Here is a 20,330-nt window from a genome sequence, read left to right as displayed (position 1 = left end):
AAAGGAAACGAAAAGAAATTCTAGAAAATTTGGGGCATTTTGCAATTAAAATATTCAGATAGGTGACTTATTAGGAAGCCTATGTATTTGCATACTGTTTTGAAAGGGAATACATTCTAGAGTCAGATGACCTGGGTTTGATCTTCTGTTCTGCTAAGCTACATGACCTCAGGCAGCTTAATTCTCTGTGCCTCACTTTTTTCATCAGTAAAATGGGAATAGGTATAGTGTGTATCTCGTGGTTTGTAAGGAGAATTGAGTTAACGTGTATAAAACAGAACAGAATCTGGCGCATGGGAAGTACTATATTGGAGTCACCTGTCATTATTTCTATGGTACTAGAGGTAAGGGTCCCAGTAGGTGCCATTTTAGCACCTACCAACACAAAATGAGACCCTTGGCTTGGCACTTCTGGGTGCTTGGACTCAAAATTCAACCTGGCTAATGATCTGGGCCAACAGATGAGCCCTTTTATTAACAAGTAAGGAGGATGCCCTAACTGGTTTGGCTCAATGGATAGAGCGTCGGCCTGCAAACTGAAAGGTCCCAGGTTCGATTCCGGTCAAGGGCATGTACCTTGGTTGTGGGCACATCCCCAGTAGGAGGTGTGCAGGAGGCAGCTGATCGATGTTTCTCTCTCATTGATGTTTCTAACTCTCTATCCCTCTCTCTTCCTTTCTGTAAAAAACAAGTAAGGAGGAGCTCATGAGTTCTCTTGTGTCCAGGTACCTTCAACTTCTGAACATGCAGAGGATGGAAAAACCATGCTCTGACCAGCAAACATTAATTAAGAGATGCAATAAGGAGACCACTCATGTATTACCATGTTGCAGAAAATTGTGATACAGTCGAGTCTACCAATAATAGCATTTATAGATCATATTTTATCATTCAGAGAGTACTTCAAGATCCAGTAATATTTCAGAATCACTATTATGAGCATTCATTATCACTATACTGTAAAGGTACAGACATAGAAGAATAATGAGGAACTTACATCAATTATATCCTAGAAGTAGTATTTTTTTATGTTACTAAATATCCTTAATATGAATATGCTTACTTACTACTTGGTGTCTTTCTACTTTTTGTTGATGTTGTTGTTAATCCTTACCAGAGGATATTTTTTTTTCCATTGCTTTTCAGAGAGAGTGGGAAGGAGGGAAGGAGGGGGACAGAGACACAGGGGAGAGAGAGAGAGAGAGAGAGAGAGAGAGAGAGAGAGAGAGAGAGAGAGAGAGAAACATCAATTGAAAGAAACACATCAATTGGTTGCCTGGTTGCCTCCCTCACACATACCAGCAAACTAACTTGCAACCCAGGTAAGTGCCCTTGGCCAGGAATCGAACTCGAGACCCTTTGGTGCGTGGACCAATGCTCTATCCACTGAGCCAGGCTGGTCAGGGCTCTTTCTACTTTTTTGATTTCTTAGTTGCTTGGACTCTGGGCAATGAGAACTTCACTGTGTCCTTTTTTTCTGTGAGAATGTATATCTCCCATCATACCACATAGGCTAACTACTCTCTGATGCAGCACCCCAAAATCAAATATCCAAACCTAGTAAGCACTGCAATGGTAGTTTCCAACATTTTCACCTCTAAGAACTTCTTTTGTTTTCTTTCTCCCCCAATCATGTCTTGAAAAATTTTATCTACTGAAATATAATTATTGGCTGTTCATTTACTTGTTAAAGGCTATCTAGGTTGTTTCCAGTTTTTAGCTATTACAAATAATGCTGCTCTGAACATTTGTGTACAGGTTTTTGTGTGAATATAAGTTTTTGTTTCTCTGGAATAAGTGCCCAACAGCACAGCTGCTTGGGCATGTGGTAGTTACATGTTTAGTTTTATACAAATAAAAATAAAATTAAAAAAAGACTTTCAAACTATTTTCCAGGGTGGCTGTACCATTTTACATTCCTACCAGCAATGTATGAGTGGTCCATTTTATCCATATCCTCACCCACATTTGATGCTGTCATTACGTTTCATTGTAGCCATTCTAATAGATATGTAGTAATATCTCATGTGACTTCAATTTGCATATTTCTAATGACTATTGATGTTGTACATCTTGTTTTAAATTTATTTTTATTGTTGATATTATTACAGATATCCCATATTTTCCCCCATTTCTCCCCCACCCAGCTCCCATCCCACTCCAGATCTTGACCACACTATTGTCTGTGCCCATGGGCTATGCATATAAGTTCTCTGGTTTATCTCTTCCCTGTCTCCTACCCCGCTCCCCTCTGAGATCTGTCAGTCTGTTCCATGCATCCATGCCTCTGGACCTATTTTGTTAGTTTATTTTATTCATTAGATTCCACACATGAGTGAGATCATGTGATACTTGTCTTTCTCTGAAGGGCTTATTTCACGTATCATAATTCTCTCCAGGTGTTGCAAAGGGTAAGAGACCCTTCTTTTTTATAGCTGCACAGTACAGTGGGGCCTTGACTTACAAGTATCCCGACTAACGAGTTTTTTGAGATACCAGCTGTCTCTCCGCTGATTTTTTACATTGAGTTGATAGAGTAATTTGAGTTAACGAGCTCCTTAACGAGCTTGGAACGAATTAAACTCGTAAGTCAAGGCCCCACTGTATTCCATAGTGTAAATGTACCACAGCTTTTTCATCCACTCATCTACTGATGGGCACTTGAGTTGTTTCTAGATCTTAGCTATTGTGAATAATGCTGCTATAAATATAGGGGTGCATACATTCTTTCTGATTGGTGTTTGATATGGTCCATCTTTTCATGTGTTTATTTGCCACCTGTATATCCTCTTCAGTGAAGAACTGTCTGTTCATGTCTTTTGCCCATTTCCTAACTCCGCTGTTTGTTTTTTACTGTTGAGTTTTGAAAAAAAAATTTTCTTTTTATTAAATTTATTGGGGTGACATTAGTTAATAAGATTATGTAGGTTTCAAGTGTACAATCCTATAATGCAGCGGTTCTCAACCTGTGGGTTGCGACCCCTTTGGCGGTCGAACGACCCTTTCACGGGGTCGCCTAAGACCATCTTGCATATCAGATATTTACATTACGATTCATAACAATAGCAACATTACAGTTATGAAGTAACAACGAAAATAATTTTATGGTTGGGTCACAATATGAGGAACTGTATTTAAAGGGCCAGAAGGTTGAGAACCACTGCTATAATGCATGATCTTCAGATTGCATTGTGTGCGCACCACCCAAAGTCAAATCATCGTCCATCGTCATATATTTGACCCCCTACTACTCCTTCATCCCTCTGGTAACCACCATACTGTTGTCTGTGTCTATGAGTTTTTGTTTGTTTCTCTTGTTTGTTCATTTGTTGCTTTCAGTTTTATATCCCATGTACGAATGAAATCATATGGTTCTTAACATTTTGCCTGACTTGTTTTGCTTAGCATATTTTCAAATTATTTATTCTAGATACTAATACTTTATCAGATGTGTGGTTCAAAAATATTTTCTCTGTGTAGCTTATCTTCTCATCCTCTTCTCATAATCTTTCATAAAGCAAAAATTTTTAATTTGGTGAAGTTCAATTTCTCAAAAAATTACCTTTTATGCGTCCTGCTTTTTGTGTCAATTTGAGAACCTGCAGCGGGAGTCATTGCACTCAGACTAGGCTGATCAACTCTCGTAGATTTGTCCGGGACTTTCCTGGTTCTAGCTTTAGAAAGTCCCGCATCCTGGGAAACCCCTCAGTCCCAGACAAACCAGGACAGTTGGTCACCCTGACCTGAACAATGGAGTCGAGTCTTTTTTTGCTCCAAAGCAGCCTCAGCTGCACAGTAGAGGGTCTAGTGTCAGAGAAATACCACAGCCTATGACACAGAATCAGGACATGATGTCACAGACACATGAGTAGTTGTGATCCTACGAAGTTCTGACGGGCACACCTGCTAACTGCCATTCTCTTGCTGTGACAGGCATGATGCTAGGAAGGCAGGCTGCCAGGGAGAGTTCCACTTACACGGTCATCCCACTGTCCTCTTCAAGCTTTGGAGTCTGTACCCAAGGTAGCAATTCTCACAGTTCTCACATCCTTTTAGTTCAGGCCAGGGGTCCTCAGTCCTGGATCTTTGCTATTGTAAATAATGCTGCTAGGAACATAGGGATTCCCCTGAGGAGTGCTTCCAAACGTTGGTGACCAGACCCCATCCCAGGCCAGTTCAATGTGACCCTCTGGGAGAGTGACCGTGAGGCCAGGTATCTATTGGTTGTAAAAACTCCTCAGGCGATTCCAATGGGCAGCCAGGGTTGAGACCTCCTAACAGTGGTCGGCAAACTGCTGCTCGTGAACCACACGCGACTCTTTGGCTCCTTGAGTGTGGCTCTTCCTAAGCCTTAGGAGCACCCTAATTAAGTTAATAACAATGTACCTACCTAGATAGTTTAAGTTTAAAAAAATTTGGCTCTCAAAAGAAATTTCAATCGTTGTACTGTTAATATTTGGCTCTGTTGACTAATGAGTTTGCCGACCACTGTCCTAGAACAGTGGTTCTCAACCTTGGCTGCACATTAGAATCACCTGGGAATCTTTTTAAAATCCTGATTTTTGGGCCTCATCCTCTGGAAATTCTGTCTGTTACTAATGTTGTGGCCCCACCCCATAAAAAAGAAACAGAATTTCCGGAGGATGGGGCCCAGAAATCAGGATTTTAAAAAGATTCCCAGGTGATTCTAAGGTGCAGCCAAGGTTGAGAACTACTGACCTAGAAGGTAAACTCCTTTAGAACAGAGATGAGATCCGTTTGCCACCACTGTGCCTACAGCACCTAGCACAGTGCCTGCATACAGAGGCATCTGATAGCTATTTGGTAATTTTAAAAATGAGTGACAAATATTGAAATGATCAAAGATTGGGACCAGGTATCATTTACTCTGTGTCTCCTGCTAGGAAATGAAGAATCAAGTCAGGTGCAAGATAAATCGAAAGGTAAGCCTCCCCAAAACTCCCTGACCAATCTCCGAAAAAGCTACTGGAGTTGAAGAGTCAGGAAATCCCTGATAGCACCGATGGGCATTCTTAAAACTCCTCAGGTGATTGATAAATAGTTGGGCTCCGGAAGAATAAGAGCGATACCTCATCTCCAGGCAAGTTAGAACTTAGAGCCCCTAACAGCATCAGCATCACCAGGGAGCTTTATAGAATGCAGATGTTCAGCCCAATCGCAGAACAACAGAATTAGAATGTGCATTTTAACAAGATCCCAGGTCATTCTCATGCTCAATAAAGTTTGAGAAGCACCTGTCCAACCCAAAAGGCTGAGAAGTTGTGGGACGGAATCAGCTGGCTCCACGGGTAGGGGCCTCCGCCTGGGAGAGTGTGGCGAGGGAAGAGACTCTCAGATGAGGTTGGGGGAAGGGGTGGAACCACACCCAGAGGACAGATCACAGAGCTTCGTGACCTTCACAAGACCCCCACAGCAGCTAAGACTTGAATCCTCAACTTCTCAAATGTAAGCCTTGAGCTTGAAAGATGAACGAGCAGGCAAACCAACTCAGCCCAGGAGAATAACCTAGCGATACCAGTCAATCATTTACTTTTACTTCCTCAATAATCTGGGTGAAGACAGGGCCATAAACAGGTACCAGCATCCTGAGATGGATCGAAGAATGGGGCCCTGTCTCTGAATTACCCGGTGGCTGAGGGAAACGGTGGGTGGGCATCCCCACTCCCCCATGTGGCCAGAGTTTGGTTATTCCCACATGACGTCCACTGTGCTGGGCAATCCCCTCTCAGCACCAAAAGGAAGCACCAAGATCCCATAGAAACCCTTGTTTGCCTCCCCACCCCCCAGAACCCCAGAAGTTTAGTTAGCATGTCAGCATCCTCATCAGCATTTGCATCGCTGATTTTCATCATTTACTTCATCCTAAAAATGGCCTTCTATGGGGTTTTCAGGTGGAAAGGGGTGGCTGTGCCTTTCCTTTTGTATAGCAAGGAAACTTAACAGCTGCAAAGAAAGGATTTATTTTTTGCGCATTCTAGGTACCTGATTGTACCCCTTTATGCAATTTTCTCCAGATTCTGGCATCACCTACGCATCCTTTCCTGCAGAGGCAATAGCTGACAGCCACCAGAACAGCTACCAAACCAGGATGAACATCAAGGGAAGAGCTAAAACTCACTCCATCCTCAGCAGGACACAGCTACATAGACACAGAAACAGCAGAATGGGAGACCTCAGCTAGAAACGGTGTTGAAACCATTATGGTTTGCCCTTGATGAAATAGCTTAGCTAAACCTATCTGCTTCTTTACAACATCATCCACAGAAAACATTTTTCGTGCCCGCTCCATGTCTTGAGGCAGTTTTCGAGTTCTGCACCAGGAGGAAATTGATTAATGTGAATGTTTTAGCTGTGGTTGTTGTTTGTGTATAAACTTTTGTTAAAACAAGTACCGCCGAATAAATGACCTTTATGTAGACACCTATTAAGGCACTAAAAGGCTTGGCTACATTCATCTGAGACGCGTACACATCACCAGTGGAACAATGAGGGGATCAGCAGCTGCAAGCGGTTGAATTGAATTCTTCAACAATAGAAAAGTTTTTCAGACCCAAATACCAGCAATCAAAGAGAATTTTTGCAGATAATCCAAGAGAAGGAAAATAATAAATGTTTTTTTTTTAAGAAAAAAATGCTAGCCAACTCCGCACCAGTTAGCATAAGGTTGCCATCTGAAACATGTCAGCTTAAGAGCAGACCCAACTACCATTCTTTTGCCCAACTGCAGTTTTCAGAACTGTTTCCCCAAATAATCCCAGATGGCAAGCCACAAAATTTCAATTCATTTTAAAAGCTTTCTTTGCTGTTATTATGTGATTGAAAGTGCAAAAGCAAGTTGCCATTCTCATGGCACTATTTGCATTGGCTATTGTCCCCTAAAATCCCCTTTAAACAGCTACATTGTCAGCCCATAGGCCTCATTTAGAACTACAAAAAGGCCCAGATTAATTCGATCAAAGAAAGAGCCAAGTACAAAATGCACTTTTCAAACTGTATCAGAGTGGGTTGCTTTACAGATCGCTTTGGGGCAAGAACCGCAGGGGAAAGAAAGCCCTGACAGAAAGCTTGGTTGCGAAGCGAAATAACTAGGTTTGGCGCCTTCTCTGATTTGCGTGAGCACCTCGAGGCGAAATCTCCAATTAAAAATTCTTAGAGGGAAATATATTTAAATATAAATGCTGAAACAGACCCCACAAACGGCAGCATCACATGCGTAGCCTTGGCCCTGGGCCACCATTCTCAGGAGGCCGTCGGGAGCCTGGGGAGGGCAACCTGGTCAGCAGTAGGCATTTCTGAACTCTCAAACCCTGAATTAAGCCAAAGGAGTTTGCACTTGTCAACATTTACCTCGACCTTTTTCGCCGCGTTCCCAAAGGAAATGTTTTAAGTTACTCCAAAAAATAAATAAATTGCCGGAAAACAAAAGAGAACAGTAGTGACAGCATTTCTTGGCACAAAATAACACACGCTAAGATTCAGGTCAAATTCTGGATGGTGCCAGGCGGCCCAGGCAGGCTGACTGGGCTGTCTAGGGGTGTGTTGGTTTGGTTTAGTCTCACCTGGGGGTCTGGAGGCGGGGGAGAGAGCTGGGGCGAGCCAAGCTGGAGTTTGGGTTTCCTAGGGACGCTCCATTGGTTTCCTGGGCAGGGCGAGCAGCTTGTGTTTCCGCGGGAGCTGGTGCGGCCGGCGCTGCGCGGCCAGCTCCCTCCCTCCCTCTGCCCGAAGCTGTCCTTTCAGCGGCTGCTTTTGTGCGCTGAGAACATGCTACTCCTCAGCAAACAGCTGCACAAAGGTAGGGCTCCTGGACATGTGCGGCACGAAGTGCAATGGCCTCTTCAGGGACCAAGAGGGCCAGGAGGGCGCTGAAAACCCAGGCAGCTGCAACAAACATCGAAGTCATTTGCAGGAGGGAGGCACCAGGGACGAGTTCAGCGGGTTGTTTCCGTCTTTGCCTCCGGGAGGGGATGAACTCAAAGGCCTGGGCTGCTGTTCCTTAAACCCACTGGGAAAACAAAAGAACGTCATGCTGCTCTCATCACGTCACGGATGATGTTTAGAAGGGGCGCACTTACCATAAAACGCTGGTCCTGAACTTCTGAGTCACATGCTTAGCTAGAAATGCACGGGGCTAGTCAGTTATTAACACTGCACACAGGTGTTCCCCACCCCCAACAATCAAATCCTCAGGGCCATCTAGAGAAAACAAATACGAATAAAACACTGCAAATTGCTAATGTTACCCCACCTGCCACCCCTGGAGTCAGAAAGACAAGGAGAGAAGTGAATATACAGGAGAGGAAATATAAAATCGGATTGTTTTCAGTGAAGGAAAACTTTCAATTTTCCCCCAGGTCTTCTAAATAAATTATTTGGAGGTTTTTTTCCCTGATGGTCCTAACTTATAACAGTATCAAGTTGTAAGTTAAAGTGTTTTTCTTTTTGCTTTGATATCTGTAAAAACTTTCTGTAATTCTGCAAATCTACAGGGGAACGACAACTACACCTATTGATTCATTATGGAACAAACTATGTCACTGTGCGAAAACTTACCCACAGTCATTTATTTCTAATAGAATTTCAATAGACTCTTAACTGAGATGGGAATGTTTCCTGTGACTTATTATGTAGGTCTCACTGGAGCTCTAAATATGGTCTGGCTGGCGTGGCTCTGTGGTTGAGCATCGACCTATGAACCAGGAGGTCACGGTTTGATTCCTGGTCAGGCTATATGCCCAGGTTGTGGGCTTGATCCCCAGTGTGGGGCATGCAGAAGGCAGCCAATCAGTGATTCTCTCTCATCATTGATGTTTCTCTCTCTCTCTCCCTCTCCCTTCTGCTCTGAAACAAATAAAAATAATTTCTAAAAATACAATTACTTCCCTTTGATGGTAAATATTTGATTGATGATGAGTCAAGAATCTTACAAGCAAATAAGAGAGGAAGATCAGCTCCTTCATTGTTACCACCACTGTCAGAATTCAAAGGCCCCCGAAGATCCCACCAGGCACTGAGGACATTGTTTAAAGCAAATCCTTGGAGGGTTTTTTGGGGGGGTTTTGCTTTGTTTTTTAAGGGGGCAGGAAAAAGTGTCATGGTGTATTGTAAAAGTCCAGACTCTTTGGTTCTGGCTCTGACTCTAACCAACAAAATGACCTTGGGCTAGTCACTTTCCCTCTCCAGACCTTATTCTCCTCATCTATCAAATAAGAAAGCTAAACGAGATGATTGCCAAGGGCCATCTCAGAAGTAACATCAAAGAGTGATGAGAGCATTTTTCCGAAGAATACAGATAATAATAATATAGCCGTTCTAAAATAAGTATGTTATGTGCTCTCTACATAACAAAATACCTCCACTTGTATTTTAATTTACAATGTTTAAACAAACATTTGTTTGCCAACTTTCCAAAAGTTTTTGTTTTTGTTTGTAAAGACTGGATGCCCTGATTGAATTTCTGTTTTGTCTCTATTGACTACATCACAGCCATCCTACATCATTTACAATTTATAGACTTGATTTGTTTAAAATAAAGCAATAATAAAAAAACCCTTTTAGAGCAACTTGAGTTTATGATTCCTCTAAGTTTTTATAGATCTTTTTTTCTGATCTTTAACAGTTACCCTACCAAACTTAACTTATTGGCATTATTTTAGTGAGTACCTATAGTACGTAGTTCCAAAGCACTCAGCTTAGTTTCAGAGTAACAATTCTTTTTTCAACTGCTTTTTCATAACCTTATGTAACACTAAAGGCCCGGTGCACGACATTCATACACTGTGGGGAGAGGGGTCCTCTCAGCCTGGCCTATGCCCTCTCGCAGTCTGGGACCCCTTGTGAGGAGCTGGCCTAAGCCAGCAGGTGGACATCCCCCAAGGGGCCCTCAGTGTTGCTGAGGAGGTGGGAGAGGCTCCTGCTATCACCGCTGTGCTCACCAGCCGTGAGCCCAGCTTCTGGCTGAGCAGCATTCCCCCTGTGGGAGCGCACTGAAAACCAGGGGGAAGCTCCTGCATTGAGTCTCTGCCTCCTGGTGGTCAGTGCACATCATAGCAACTGGTCATTATGTCGTTTGGTCGATTTGCGTATTAGCCTTCTATTATGTAGGATTTAAATTAAAATCTACAAGTACATTACATATAAACAGGGTGACACGTAAACAAGTTTACATCATTACAATTCTAAAGACATTCAGAAGTATAACACATGTCAACAGATTTGAGAACAAACACAATTGGTAACATTCAGCCCGCTGGTAGAAACAGAATACTGGTGTTCTTACTTAGACGGGCAGTTCTCAAAGTGAGCACCCCGGCAGCCCCTGGGAACGGGTGAGAAACGCACACTCCCAGGCCCTCCTCCAGACCACCTGAATCAGAAACTCTGGGAGCGGAGTCCAGAAATCACCAGGTGATTCTGATGCACCTGCAAGTTTGAGAACCACTGTCTTAGAGAATAGTTAAGTAGCCAGAGCATTCATGTGATGGGGCAATGACTGAAGAAATGAAGAGTGTTATAAACTTAACCAGTTCGTTCATTGGAGGTCAGTTACAGAACTTCTGTTAAGATTAGGTTTGAATTCACACTTTTAAAAAAAACTTAAAACAACAGTAGTGTTTTTTTTTTAATTAAATCTTTATTGTTCAGATTATTACATTTGTTCCTCTTTTTTTTTTCCCCCCATAACTCCCCTCCTCCCAGTTCCCTGCCCCACCCTCCGCCCTCACTCCCCACCCACTGTCCTCATCCATAGGTGCACGATTTTTGTCCAGTCTCTTCCCGCATCTCCCACACCCCTTTCCCCCCCAAGAATAGTCAGTCCATTCCCTTTCTATGTCCCTGATTCTATTATAATCAACAGTTCATTCTGTTCATCAGATTATTTATTCACTTGATTCTTAGATTCACTTGTTGATAGATGCATATTTGTTGTTCATAAATTGTATCTTTACCTTTTTCTTCCTCTTCCTCTTCTTAAAGGATACCTTTCAGCATTTCATATAATCCTGGTTTGGTGGTGATGAACTCCTTTAGCTTTTCCTTATCTGTGAAGCTCTTTATCTGACCTTCAATTCTGAATGATAGCTTTGCTGGATAAAGTAATCTTGGTTGTAGGTTCTTGGTATTCATCACTTTGAATATTTCTTGCCACTCCCTTCTGGCCTGCAAAGTTTCTGTTGAGAAATCAGCTGACAGTCGTATGGGTATTCCCTTGTAGGTAACTGAGTTTCTTTCTCTTGCTGTTTTTAAGAGTCTCTCTTTATCTTTTGCTCTTGGCATTTTAATGATGATGTGTCTTGGTGTGGTCCTCTTTGGATTCCTTTTGTTTGGGGTTCTCCGCGCTTCTTGGACCTGTAAGTCCATTTCTTTCACCAGGTGGGGGAAGTTTTCTGTCATTATTTCTTCAAATAGGTTTTCAATATCTTGCTCTCTCTCATCTTCTGGCACCCCTATAATTCTGATGTTGGTACGCTTGAAGCTGTCCCAGAGGCTCCTTACACTATCCTCGCATTTTTGGATTCTTTTTTCATTTTGCTTTTCCGGTTGGGTGTTTTTTGCTTCCTCACATTTCAAATCATTGACTTGATTCTTGCGCTCCTCTGGTCTGCTGTCGGGAGTCTGTATAATATTCGTTATTTCAGTCCGTGTATGCTTAATTTCTAGCTGGTTCCCCAATATAAGATCGAGGGTCTCATTAGTTTTCTTGTAGATCTCATTAAGTTTATCGGCGGCTTCTAAACAGTTCTTGAGAGACCTTAAAAGTGTGGTTCTGAACTCTATATCTTCCATTGACAATTTTGTCCTGTTTCTTTGTCTCCGCATTTTGTTATGCTTCCTTGGTGCACCCCCTAGTGGTCTTTGTTCGCAGTCTTATAGTTAAATCTTGATTGTTGTAGCTAATTCCAGGGAGGGTTTGACCTCCAGGCCAGGTGGCTATGAGAATCAGCTGTGTCAGCAGTGAGAGAACTTCTGTCCTCTAGGGAGGTGCTAATCTAGCCTTTGCCTGAGGCTATCCGGCAAATGCCTGTGTGCAGGGCTTGGGCGGGGCGGGTCGCACAGGATCAACAGGGTGGGCTGGAGAGAGCAGTTATGGCGGCTCTCAGTCCTGTCCCCAGGGGCTCTGCCTCTCAGAGTCCCAGCACTCGCTGCAAAGCTCAGAGAGAAAGCTGCACTCGCTCTGACCAAAGCCAGACAGTCCCGCTTCTCCCGTTTGAGTCTGGGTCCCTAAAGACTCGCCCGGATCTGGAGCTCAGAGTCTGCGACTCCCTCCCGATTGAAAACGCCAACCGCGCCCTCCACCGCCAGCCCGCTCCGCGCACTCCGCACCTCAGAATTTGACTTCAGCACTGCGCCTCCTCTGAGTGTCCGTATGCGTTTCTCTTTCCTCCTAGTTGTAGGACTTCCACTCAGCCGGCGTTCCTGTGGTTCTGGGTGATGTCCCTTCCGTTTTTTGGTTTCACTTTTGAAGTAGTTTTTCAAAGCAGCAAACTCCGGCGTTAACCTATGCCGCCATCTTGGTTCTTTAAAACAACAGTAGTTTATGTGAAGATAAGTAACACTCCTGAACTATACATTTAAAAATGGTTAAATTTATATTATTTTTACCACAATTAAAAATAAAATAGGTTCGGATCTGAGTCACGGCACCAAAAAAAAAAAAGGAAAAGAAATTAATTAGTTAAAATTAAAATTAAAAAGCCAGTGGCTTAAACAAATTAAAAATTTATTTTCTTTCACCTAGAAGACATCCAGAAACAGACAGTCATGACCACGGACCCAAGTGCCTTCCAGCTCACTCTCCACCGTCCCTAGAATGGAGCACTCATCCGCATGGTCCAACAGGGGCTGCTAGAGCAGTGGTTCTCAACCTTCTGGCCCTTTAAATACAGTTCCTCATGTTGTGACCCAACCATAAAATTATTTTCATTGCTACTTCATAACTGTAATGTTGCTACTGTTATGAATCGTAATGTAAATATCTGATATGCAGGAAGGTCTTAGGCGATCCCTGTGAAAGGGTCGTTCGACCGCCAAAGGGGTCGCGACCCACAGGTTGAGAACCGCTGTGCTAGAGCTTCAGCCACGGCATCTACATCCCAGGTAGCAGAATGGAGCAAAGGAAAAATAAGGATGCTCCATTCCTTAAAAACAGCCTTTACAGAAATCACACACTTTCTTTTCTTTTCTTTCCTTTTCTTTCTTTCTTTTTTTTTTTTTTTATGTTCCTAAGGTATGCAACAGCTCTGGCCACCAAGACAGGCATCAAGCTAGGATGAACTAAGGACTGCATGTCTGCTTTGGCCCTGATTGATATAAGAGCAACACCACCCATCAGGTGTCTCCTTGCCCATTGCCAGGAGGTCACACTTCCTTTTAATATCTTACTATCTAGTAGTCAATGGTTTTGCATAGCTGCAAGGGAATTTGGCAAATGTCTTTTAGTTTGTGGCACAATACTGCCCACCTAAATACTGAGATGCTATTACTGAGGGAGGAGAATAAATATTGGGAGACAATTTGCAGACTCCAGTGATAACTATGAAATCGTCCCTGCTATTATCCAATTCTCAAATGAAGAAATCTCTTGTGTAAAAAGTTCTCGATGTTACTATAGTGAAAATACACATGGATTCGGCTTTATTTTGATAAATAAGAATTCCCATTTTTCATGAGATTCTAAATGGGAAAGGGAGAAAAAAGTACCTTTCACTGAGGCCTATTGCATGCCAACCACTGTGCCTTTGCGTATGTCATCTCGCGGACAGTCCATCACCAGGGGTGGTGGCAAGTCTAACTTACTTTCTATAACAGGCAGGATGGGCTAAATTTGATGCAGTTAAAAAGAAAACTCACTCGCCCTAGCAGGTTTGGCTCAGTGGATAGAGCGTCAGCCTGCAGACTGAAGGGTCCAGGGTTCCATTTCAGTCAAGCACATGCTCAGGTTGCAGGCTTGATCCCCAGTAGGGGGCGTGCAGGAGGCAGCTGATCAATGATTCTCTCTCATCATTGATGTTTCTATCTCTCTCTCCCTCTCCCTTCTTCTCTGAAATTAAAAAAAAATGTTTTTTTAAAAAAATAATAAAATGGCTTTCTTTATAAAAAAAAGAAAAGAAAACTCACTGGTCACTTGTTGGGAGGAGGATGGGGAAGTCAAGGAATCACACAAGAGTTCCTATAGGTCAACATAAGAGACATGACCACGCCTAATCTCTAGCCAGTGACCAAGTGCGCCGGGGGGAAGGGACATCAGTGACTGGTGATCCAGGGTTAGAAAGCAGCTCCTGAGGCAGAAGCCTTGTCGCACTACCTTTGTATCTAGCATCTGGCCCACGTCCTCACACATTCAAGTAGCCCGAAAAATGTTTAAGTTGAATTTTTTGATAAATGGAAATTTTAAAATCCCCCTTAATACCTCATGGGAATCTTAATCATCTTTCTAGAACCACTCCTCTCCTGAAAGAATTAGCTTCTGCAGCATTTATTCCTAGAATTCATCCAGGTAATGAAAAAATAAGAACTTATTGAAAATTGGGTTCTGCCCCACTCCACCCACACCACCTGCTGCCAGAGGACGGACTGCACGGAGGAAACACTTATTTTGGCTTCTGTGCTGCATCACAATTTGATGTATCAAAATTTACAAAACAGCCCTAGCCGGTTTGGCTCAATGGATAGAGCATCGGCCTGCGGACTGAAGGGTCCCGGATCCCATTCGGGTCAAAGGCACATGCCCGGGTTGTGGGCTCGATCCCCAATAGGGGGCGTGCAAGAGGCAACCAATCAATGATTCTCTCCCATCATTGATGTTTCTATCTCTCCCTTCCTCTCTGAAGTCAATAAAAATATATTTTAAAAAATTTACAAAACAGTAATAGCAAATGTTGTTATGAGAATTACATTTTTACAATGATTAGGTTATATACAAGCTAATCACTTTTACTCTTATGAAGTGCACCACACTGCTGGTGTTGTTATTAGAGATTGTCAACTAAATACTTGAAGCTGTGCTGTTTCTGTACATTCTTAATTACTGCTGGGACTTGTACAGTAAGGTAGAGTTAATGATCTTTTCTGTCCTGTCTCTTCTGCCATGTGATGATTGTTGTGAGCTACCTCCTTCTAATTGCATAAAATAACAAAACACTCTGTTAAGAAAAAAATGGATAACTAAAAACCCACCTAATTAAGATGTGAGTGCCAGAGCTGAGCCTAGAGCTGCTTAGGGGGATACTTCTAATCATCACTGGATGTCTCAAGAACAAACTGGGCATCACTTTCCAGGGGAAACAGCCAGTTTTATCCAACCAAGCATCTTCATCGGGACACTACTGAGCCTCTAGTGTCAGGACTTGAAGATCATTAGCAATATGATGCTGAAATTAGAAAACTTCATGCCACATTTGAGAATAAATATTATTGTGTGACTTCTCATCCTACTTCTTGACTCCCCAGCCCACTTCTGGATCCATAAACATTTTAAATTTAAAAAAAAAAAGGCCCCTGGACCCCTGTTGACTTTTATCTTTCTTATAATTTTAGAAAGGTGTTTGCTGGCCTGAACTCTGGCCCAAGGCAGTTACTGTGAGCAGGGAGCGGGTGGGGTGGAAGCCTGAGGGCCTCAAGGCGCAGGACTCCGGATGTGGGTCAGGTGGGAGGTTGTAGGCTCATCAGCCTGCTGGAGCGAAGCCAGAGCTAGGCCAGGAGGGTGTCATTGCAGAAAGGGAGGGCAGAACTCAGCTGCAGGGTGGAGGTTAGAGACAGGAAAAGACTACTAGTACTTCAAAGGGGTCAGCCTGGCTTGAAGGCAGTAGTTCCAGAAGCAGCTTGTCTGGCCAGGCTGTCTGTCTGCCTTTAGCAATCTGTCAGGAGATGTGTGCTGGCCCGTTGTGCACAGCCAGAGGCCGGGGATCCCAGGACCTGATCCAACCAGTTGCGTGGTGTATACCCCTCAGCCCCTGCTTGTTCTCAGATAAAATCTCAAGTTTAGCACAAAGGCTGGCTACGCTGTCAGCTCCTGCCTTTGGGCTCTGCCCCAGAAGCAAAATTACCTCAACTCCCTTCACGGATTGATTTTTCCCTGTTAGCCTTTTGGACATGGGCCAGGCTTGCACAGGCTCACTCATTGTCACTCACTGTGCTTGAAGGCCTCACTCACCCTAGGACCAGAATGTGCGCTGCTGCTCCAGGGCCCTCATCTTCCGATCCACTCCCCCAAGCGTTAAAACTCTATCTTTTATAGAGAGAGGGCAAAGGGGACTTTCCCAGGCTGCCCTGAGGATACAGGTGGTGTCCATAACCACCCTTCAAAGCAGGCATATTAGATGACACTCTTTTAAAAGGGTCCGCTCTGATGGTGGTGGGGACACTATATGCGGGGGGTGGGGAGGTTTAAAAAGTTTCAATTTTAGAATAATTTTACAATTACAGAAAAATTTCAGAAACAATAAGAGTTCTCTTGTACTCCAAACCCAGTTTTCCCTGTGATGAGCATCTTACTTTAGTATGGCACATTTGTCACAATTAATAAACCAATATTGATACATTATTATTAGCTGAAGTCTGTATTTTATTTATGTTTTCTTCGTTTTACCTAATGTCCTTTTTCTGCTCCAGGATCCCAGCCAGGATGCCATATGACATTTAGTTGTCACGTCTCTTTCCACTTCTTCTGGCTGTGACAGTTGGGACACTATCTTGTACAATGACTCTGCCATCTCAGGCAGCCGCCACGCATCTCTGCACCACCTAGGAATCCATGTACATGGGAAGGACAGTCAGAGGGGAAGGCATGGAGCCTGATCCAACCTGCACTGTCGATCAAGTTCTATTACAAGTGAAATAACTGTTACAGTGGTGCGAGGAGTAGTGTCTTGTCCTGTAAGAAAAAAAAAAGTACCTTGGTCTATACAGCACTAGAAGAACAGGAAACAGATCAAGAATAAAGCCGGGTGCCCTAGCCAGTCTGGCTCAATGGATAGAGCACTGGCCTGCGGGCTGAAGGGTCCTGGGTTTGGTTCTGGTCAAGGGCACGTACCTCGGTTGCAGGCTCAATTTCTGGCCCAGGTCGGGGCGCCTGAGGGAGGCAACCAATCGATGTGCTTCTCTCACATCGATGTTTCTCTCTGTCTCTCTCCCTTCTCTTCTCTCTAAAAACCAATGGAAAAATATCTTTGGGTGAGGATTTAACAACAACAACAACAAAAAAGTCGCTGTCATGGCGTCGGAGGCGCTGGGTGAGGAGAACCCGCCGCGGTGTCTTTAGAGCGAGGGGCGGGCGGCTGGGTATGGAGAGCGGCCCGAGAGCCTGCAACCGCTAGAACACGGGGTGGCCACGGGCCAGCGCCAGAGACAGCTCCTGCGCAGGAAGGGCTACCGGAGGCCAGGCTCGCTGCTGGGGATGGTCCCGAAGCACGGGCGGCGGAGGGCAGCGGCGGGAATGGGCAGGGGCGGCGGCCGCCGGGAGGAGCCTCCCGGACACGGTTTCTCCCGCCAGCTCTTCTCGGGTTCCCGGACCCTGCAGCTCTTTCCGCGGCTTGGACTTGTAAGAGAGCGACTTGGAGAGTCCCGCTGCCCAGAAGGTGCCTCTGAGAGGGCAGCGCAAGGTGACCGCCTCCCCGGAGACAGCCGAGGCCGGAGCGGGCCAGGGGTTGGGTGCCGCCGGAGACGCGGGCGCCTGGCCTGATCCCGCAGGCACCTGCCAGCCCGAGCTAGCGGCCTCGGGCTCCGAGGGGCCCAGCAGCGCCGGCGGCCTCAGCAGCAGTTGCAGGACCCGAGCCCTGCCGGGGAATCGCCGAGCCTGGACTCCCTGGGGTCGTTCTCTAACCTCCATTCTTTCCCCAGTAGCTCCGAGTTCAATAGTGAGGAAGGAGCTGAGAGCAGGGTCCCGGAGGAGGAGGAGGAGGAGGAAGAAGAGGAGGGGGAAGAGGGTGCCGCGGCGGTGTTGCCCGGGGCTGTGCCCCTGTGCAGAGGGGAGGAGGAGGAGGAGGGGGAGGCAGCTCAGGTGCTCGCGGCCTCCAAGGAACGCTTCCCGGGACAATCTGTCTATCACATCAAGTGGATCCAGTGGAAGGAAGAGCACACACCCATCATCACCCAGAATGAGAACGGACCCTGCCCTTTGCTGGCCATCCTCAATGTTTTGCTTCTGGCCTGGAAGGTGAAACTTCCACCCATGATGGAAATCATAACTGCTGAACAGCTGATGGAATATTTAGGAGATTACATGCTTGAAGCAAAGCCAAAAGAAATTTCAGAAATTCAACGTTTAAATTATGAACAGGGTTATGATGTGATCACTCAAGCCCAATCTGGGATGGGAAAATAGTCACTTTTCCCATATGGATTCTGCAACAGACTGGATTGGATCTAAAGGCCACCCAGGTCTTGGCCCTGGCAGCCACAGGAGAATTGACACAGCAAATACAGAAGGTAGTCATGGCTTTAAGAGATTACATGGTGGCCTCCTGCCTGCCTTGGGGGTACCAGTGTGTGTGCTGAGTTGCAGAAGCTGCAGATGGAAGCTCCCCATATCATTGTGGGCACCCCAGGCCATGTGTTTGATATGCTTAACCACAGATACCTGTCTCCCAAATACATCAAGAGGTTTGTACTAGATGAAGCTGATGAAATGTTAAGCCATGGGTTCAAGGACCAGATCTATGACATATTCCAAAAGCTCAACAGCAGCACCCAGGTGGAATCACTGTCAGCTACAGTGCCTTCCGATGTGCCTGAGGTGACCAAGAAGTTCATGAGGGACCCCATTCGGATTCTCGTCAAGAAGGAAGAGTTGACTGTGGAGGGTATCTGCCGATTCTTCATCAGTGGGAAAGGAGAGTGGAAGCTGTACATGTTGTGTGACTTGTATGAGACCCTCACCATCGCCCAGGCAGTCATCTTTATCAACACTGGAAGAAAAGTTGATTGGCTCACTGAGAAGATGCACACCTGAGACTTCACTGTCTCTGCTATGCATGGATATGTGGACCAAAAGGAATGAATTGTAATAATGAGGGAGTTCCACTCTAGCAGAGTATGGATTACTTCACACCTGATGGCCAGAGACATTGATGTGCAGCAGGATTCTTTAGTCATCAACTATGACCTTCCCACCACCAGGGAAAACTATATCCACAGAATCAGTTGGGGTGGACCTTTTGGCCATAAGGGTGTGGCTATTAATATGGTAACGGAAGAAAACAGGAGGACTTTTTGTTGTTGTTAATCCTCACTGGAGGATATTTTTCCATTTTTAAAGAGAGTGGAAGAATTGGGGAGAGACAGAGAGAGACACGTCGATTGGTTGCCTCCATACACACCCTGACCAGTGCTGGGGATTGTGCCTGCAACCAAGGTACATGCTCTTTACCGGAATTGAACCCGGGACCCTTCAGTCCACAGGCCGATGCTCTATCCATTGAGCCAAACCAGCTAGGGCAAGAAGACTCTACAACACCTCCATTGAGGAGATGCCCCTCAATGTTGCTGACCTCATCTCAGAGGGGCTGGCCTGCTACCTTATCCCAGTCAGGGTTCTCAGTCCTTGGCAGGCTGAGGAGGAGCAGGAGGGTAGAGGGAATGGAGCCAAGGGATGGCTATCTTGTCATTTTCTTTTCGTTTCCTTTGAATAAATGTCACTTTTTGAGGCAAAACAATAAAATAAATTTGCATATAACTTTTGTTTTCTCCCAGAATTTAGCTACTAATAGCCTACTGTTGACCAGACCCCTTACCAATAATATACTGTAAACAGCCTATTAACACATATTTTGTATCTTATAAGTATTATTTACTGTATTATAATGAAATAAGCTAGAGAAAAGAAAATGTTAGGAAAATCATAATAAAAAATATAATATTGAATGTCAGCTATAATTTAAAAATAATAAAGGAAATCATAAGAAAGAAAAACAAAACAAAACAAAAAACAAACAAACAAACAAACAAAAAGAATAAAGCCCCGTGGTGTGAGGGAGACATCAGAACGTGTGTTAATGAGGAGAAGGAGGGAAGGTGACTAGCCCAAGGGCCATCAGTATGTTCTCCATTTTATCTCCATAAGGATCATAACCACCTGTTCGCTCCTTGTCTGGGGCCAAATCAGCCTCACGTAGTGAGCAATCTGCTTATTGTAGTAGGGACAGGGGAGAGGAAAGAGATCTAATACGAGAAAGAAAGGGGTGATCGCTCTGGGGCCTGGAGATGGAACTGGTGGGGTGGGGAGTTCAAAAACTAATAGAAGGGGGAAAAAAAAACTAATAGAAGGTACTTTTCCAATCTCTGCTTCATTCCCTCTGCTTATTCATCATCCATTT

General features: G+C 44.6%; 1 protein-coding gene and 2 pseudogenes across 1 annotated transcript; 2 read left to right on the top strand and 1 right to left on the bottom strand.

Moving 5' to 3' along the window:
* LOC118665784 overlaps positions 1 to 18,439 on the top strand; it is an 81,006-nt pseudogene extending 62,567 nt beyond the window's left edge.
* On the bottom strand, positions 13,234 to 13,380 carry LOC118666690 (annotated as a pseudogene).
* A 40-nt stretch (positions 18,440 to 18,479) lies between the features above and the next one.
* Positions 18,480 to 19,269, top strand: LOC118665750 (eukaryotic initiation factor 4A-I-like). The gene has a single exon (XM_036327044.1). It carries the CDS (start codon positions 18,530 to 18,532, stop codon positions 18,965 to 18,967), a length of 438 nt encoding a protein of 145 aa, XP_036182937.1. The 5' UTR covers positions 18,480 to 18,529; the 3' UTR covers positions 18,968 to 19,269.
* The last annotated feature ends 1,061 nt before the right edge of the window (positions 19,270 to 20,330 follow it).

Source organism: Myotis myotis, unplaced genomic scaffold (assembly GCF_014108235.1).
Source record: "Myotis myotis isolate mMyoMyo1 unplaced genomic scaffold, mMyoMyo1.p scaffold_m19_p_11, whole genome shotgun sequence".
NCBI classification, from domain to species: Eukaryota; Metazoa; Chordata; class Mammalia; order Chiroptera; family Vespertilionidae; genus Myotis; species Myotis myotis.
The sequence above is the reverse complement of the archived record's forward strand: the minus strand, read 5'-3'. Positions and strand labels throughout refer to the sequence as shown.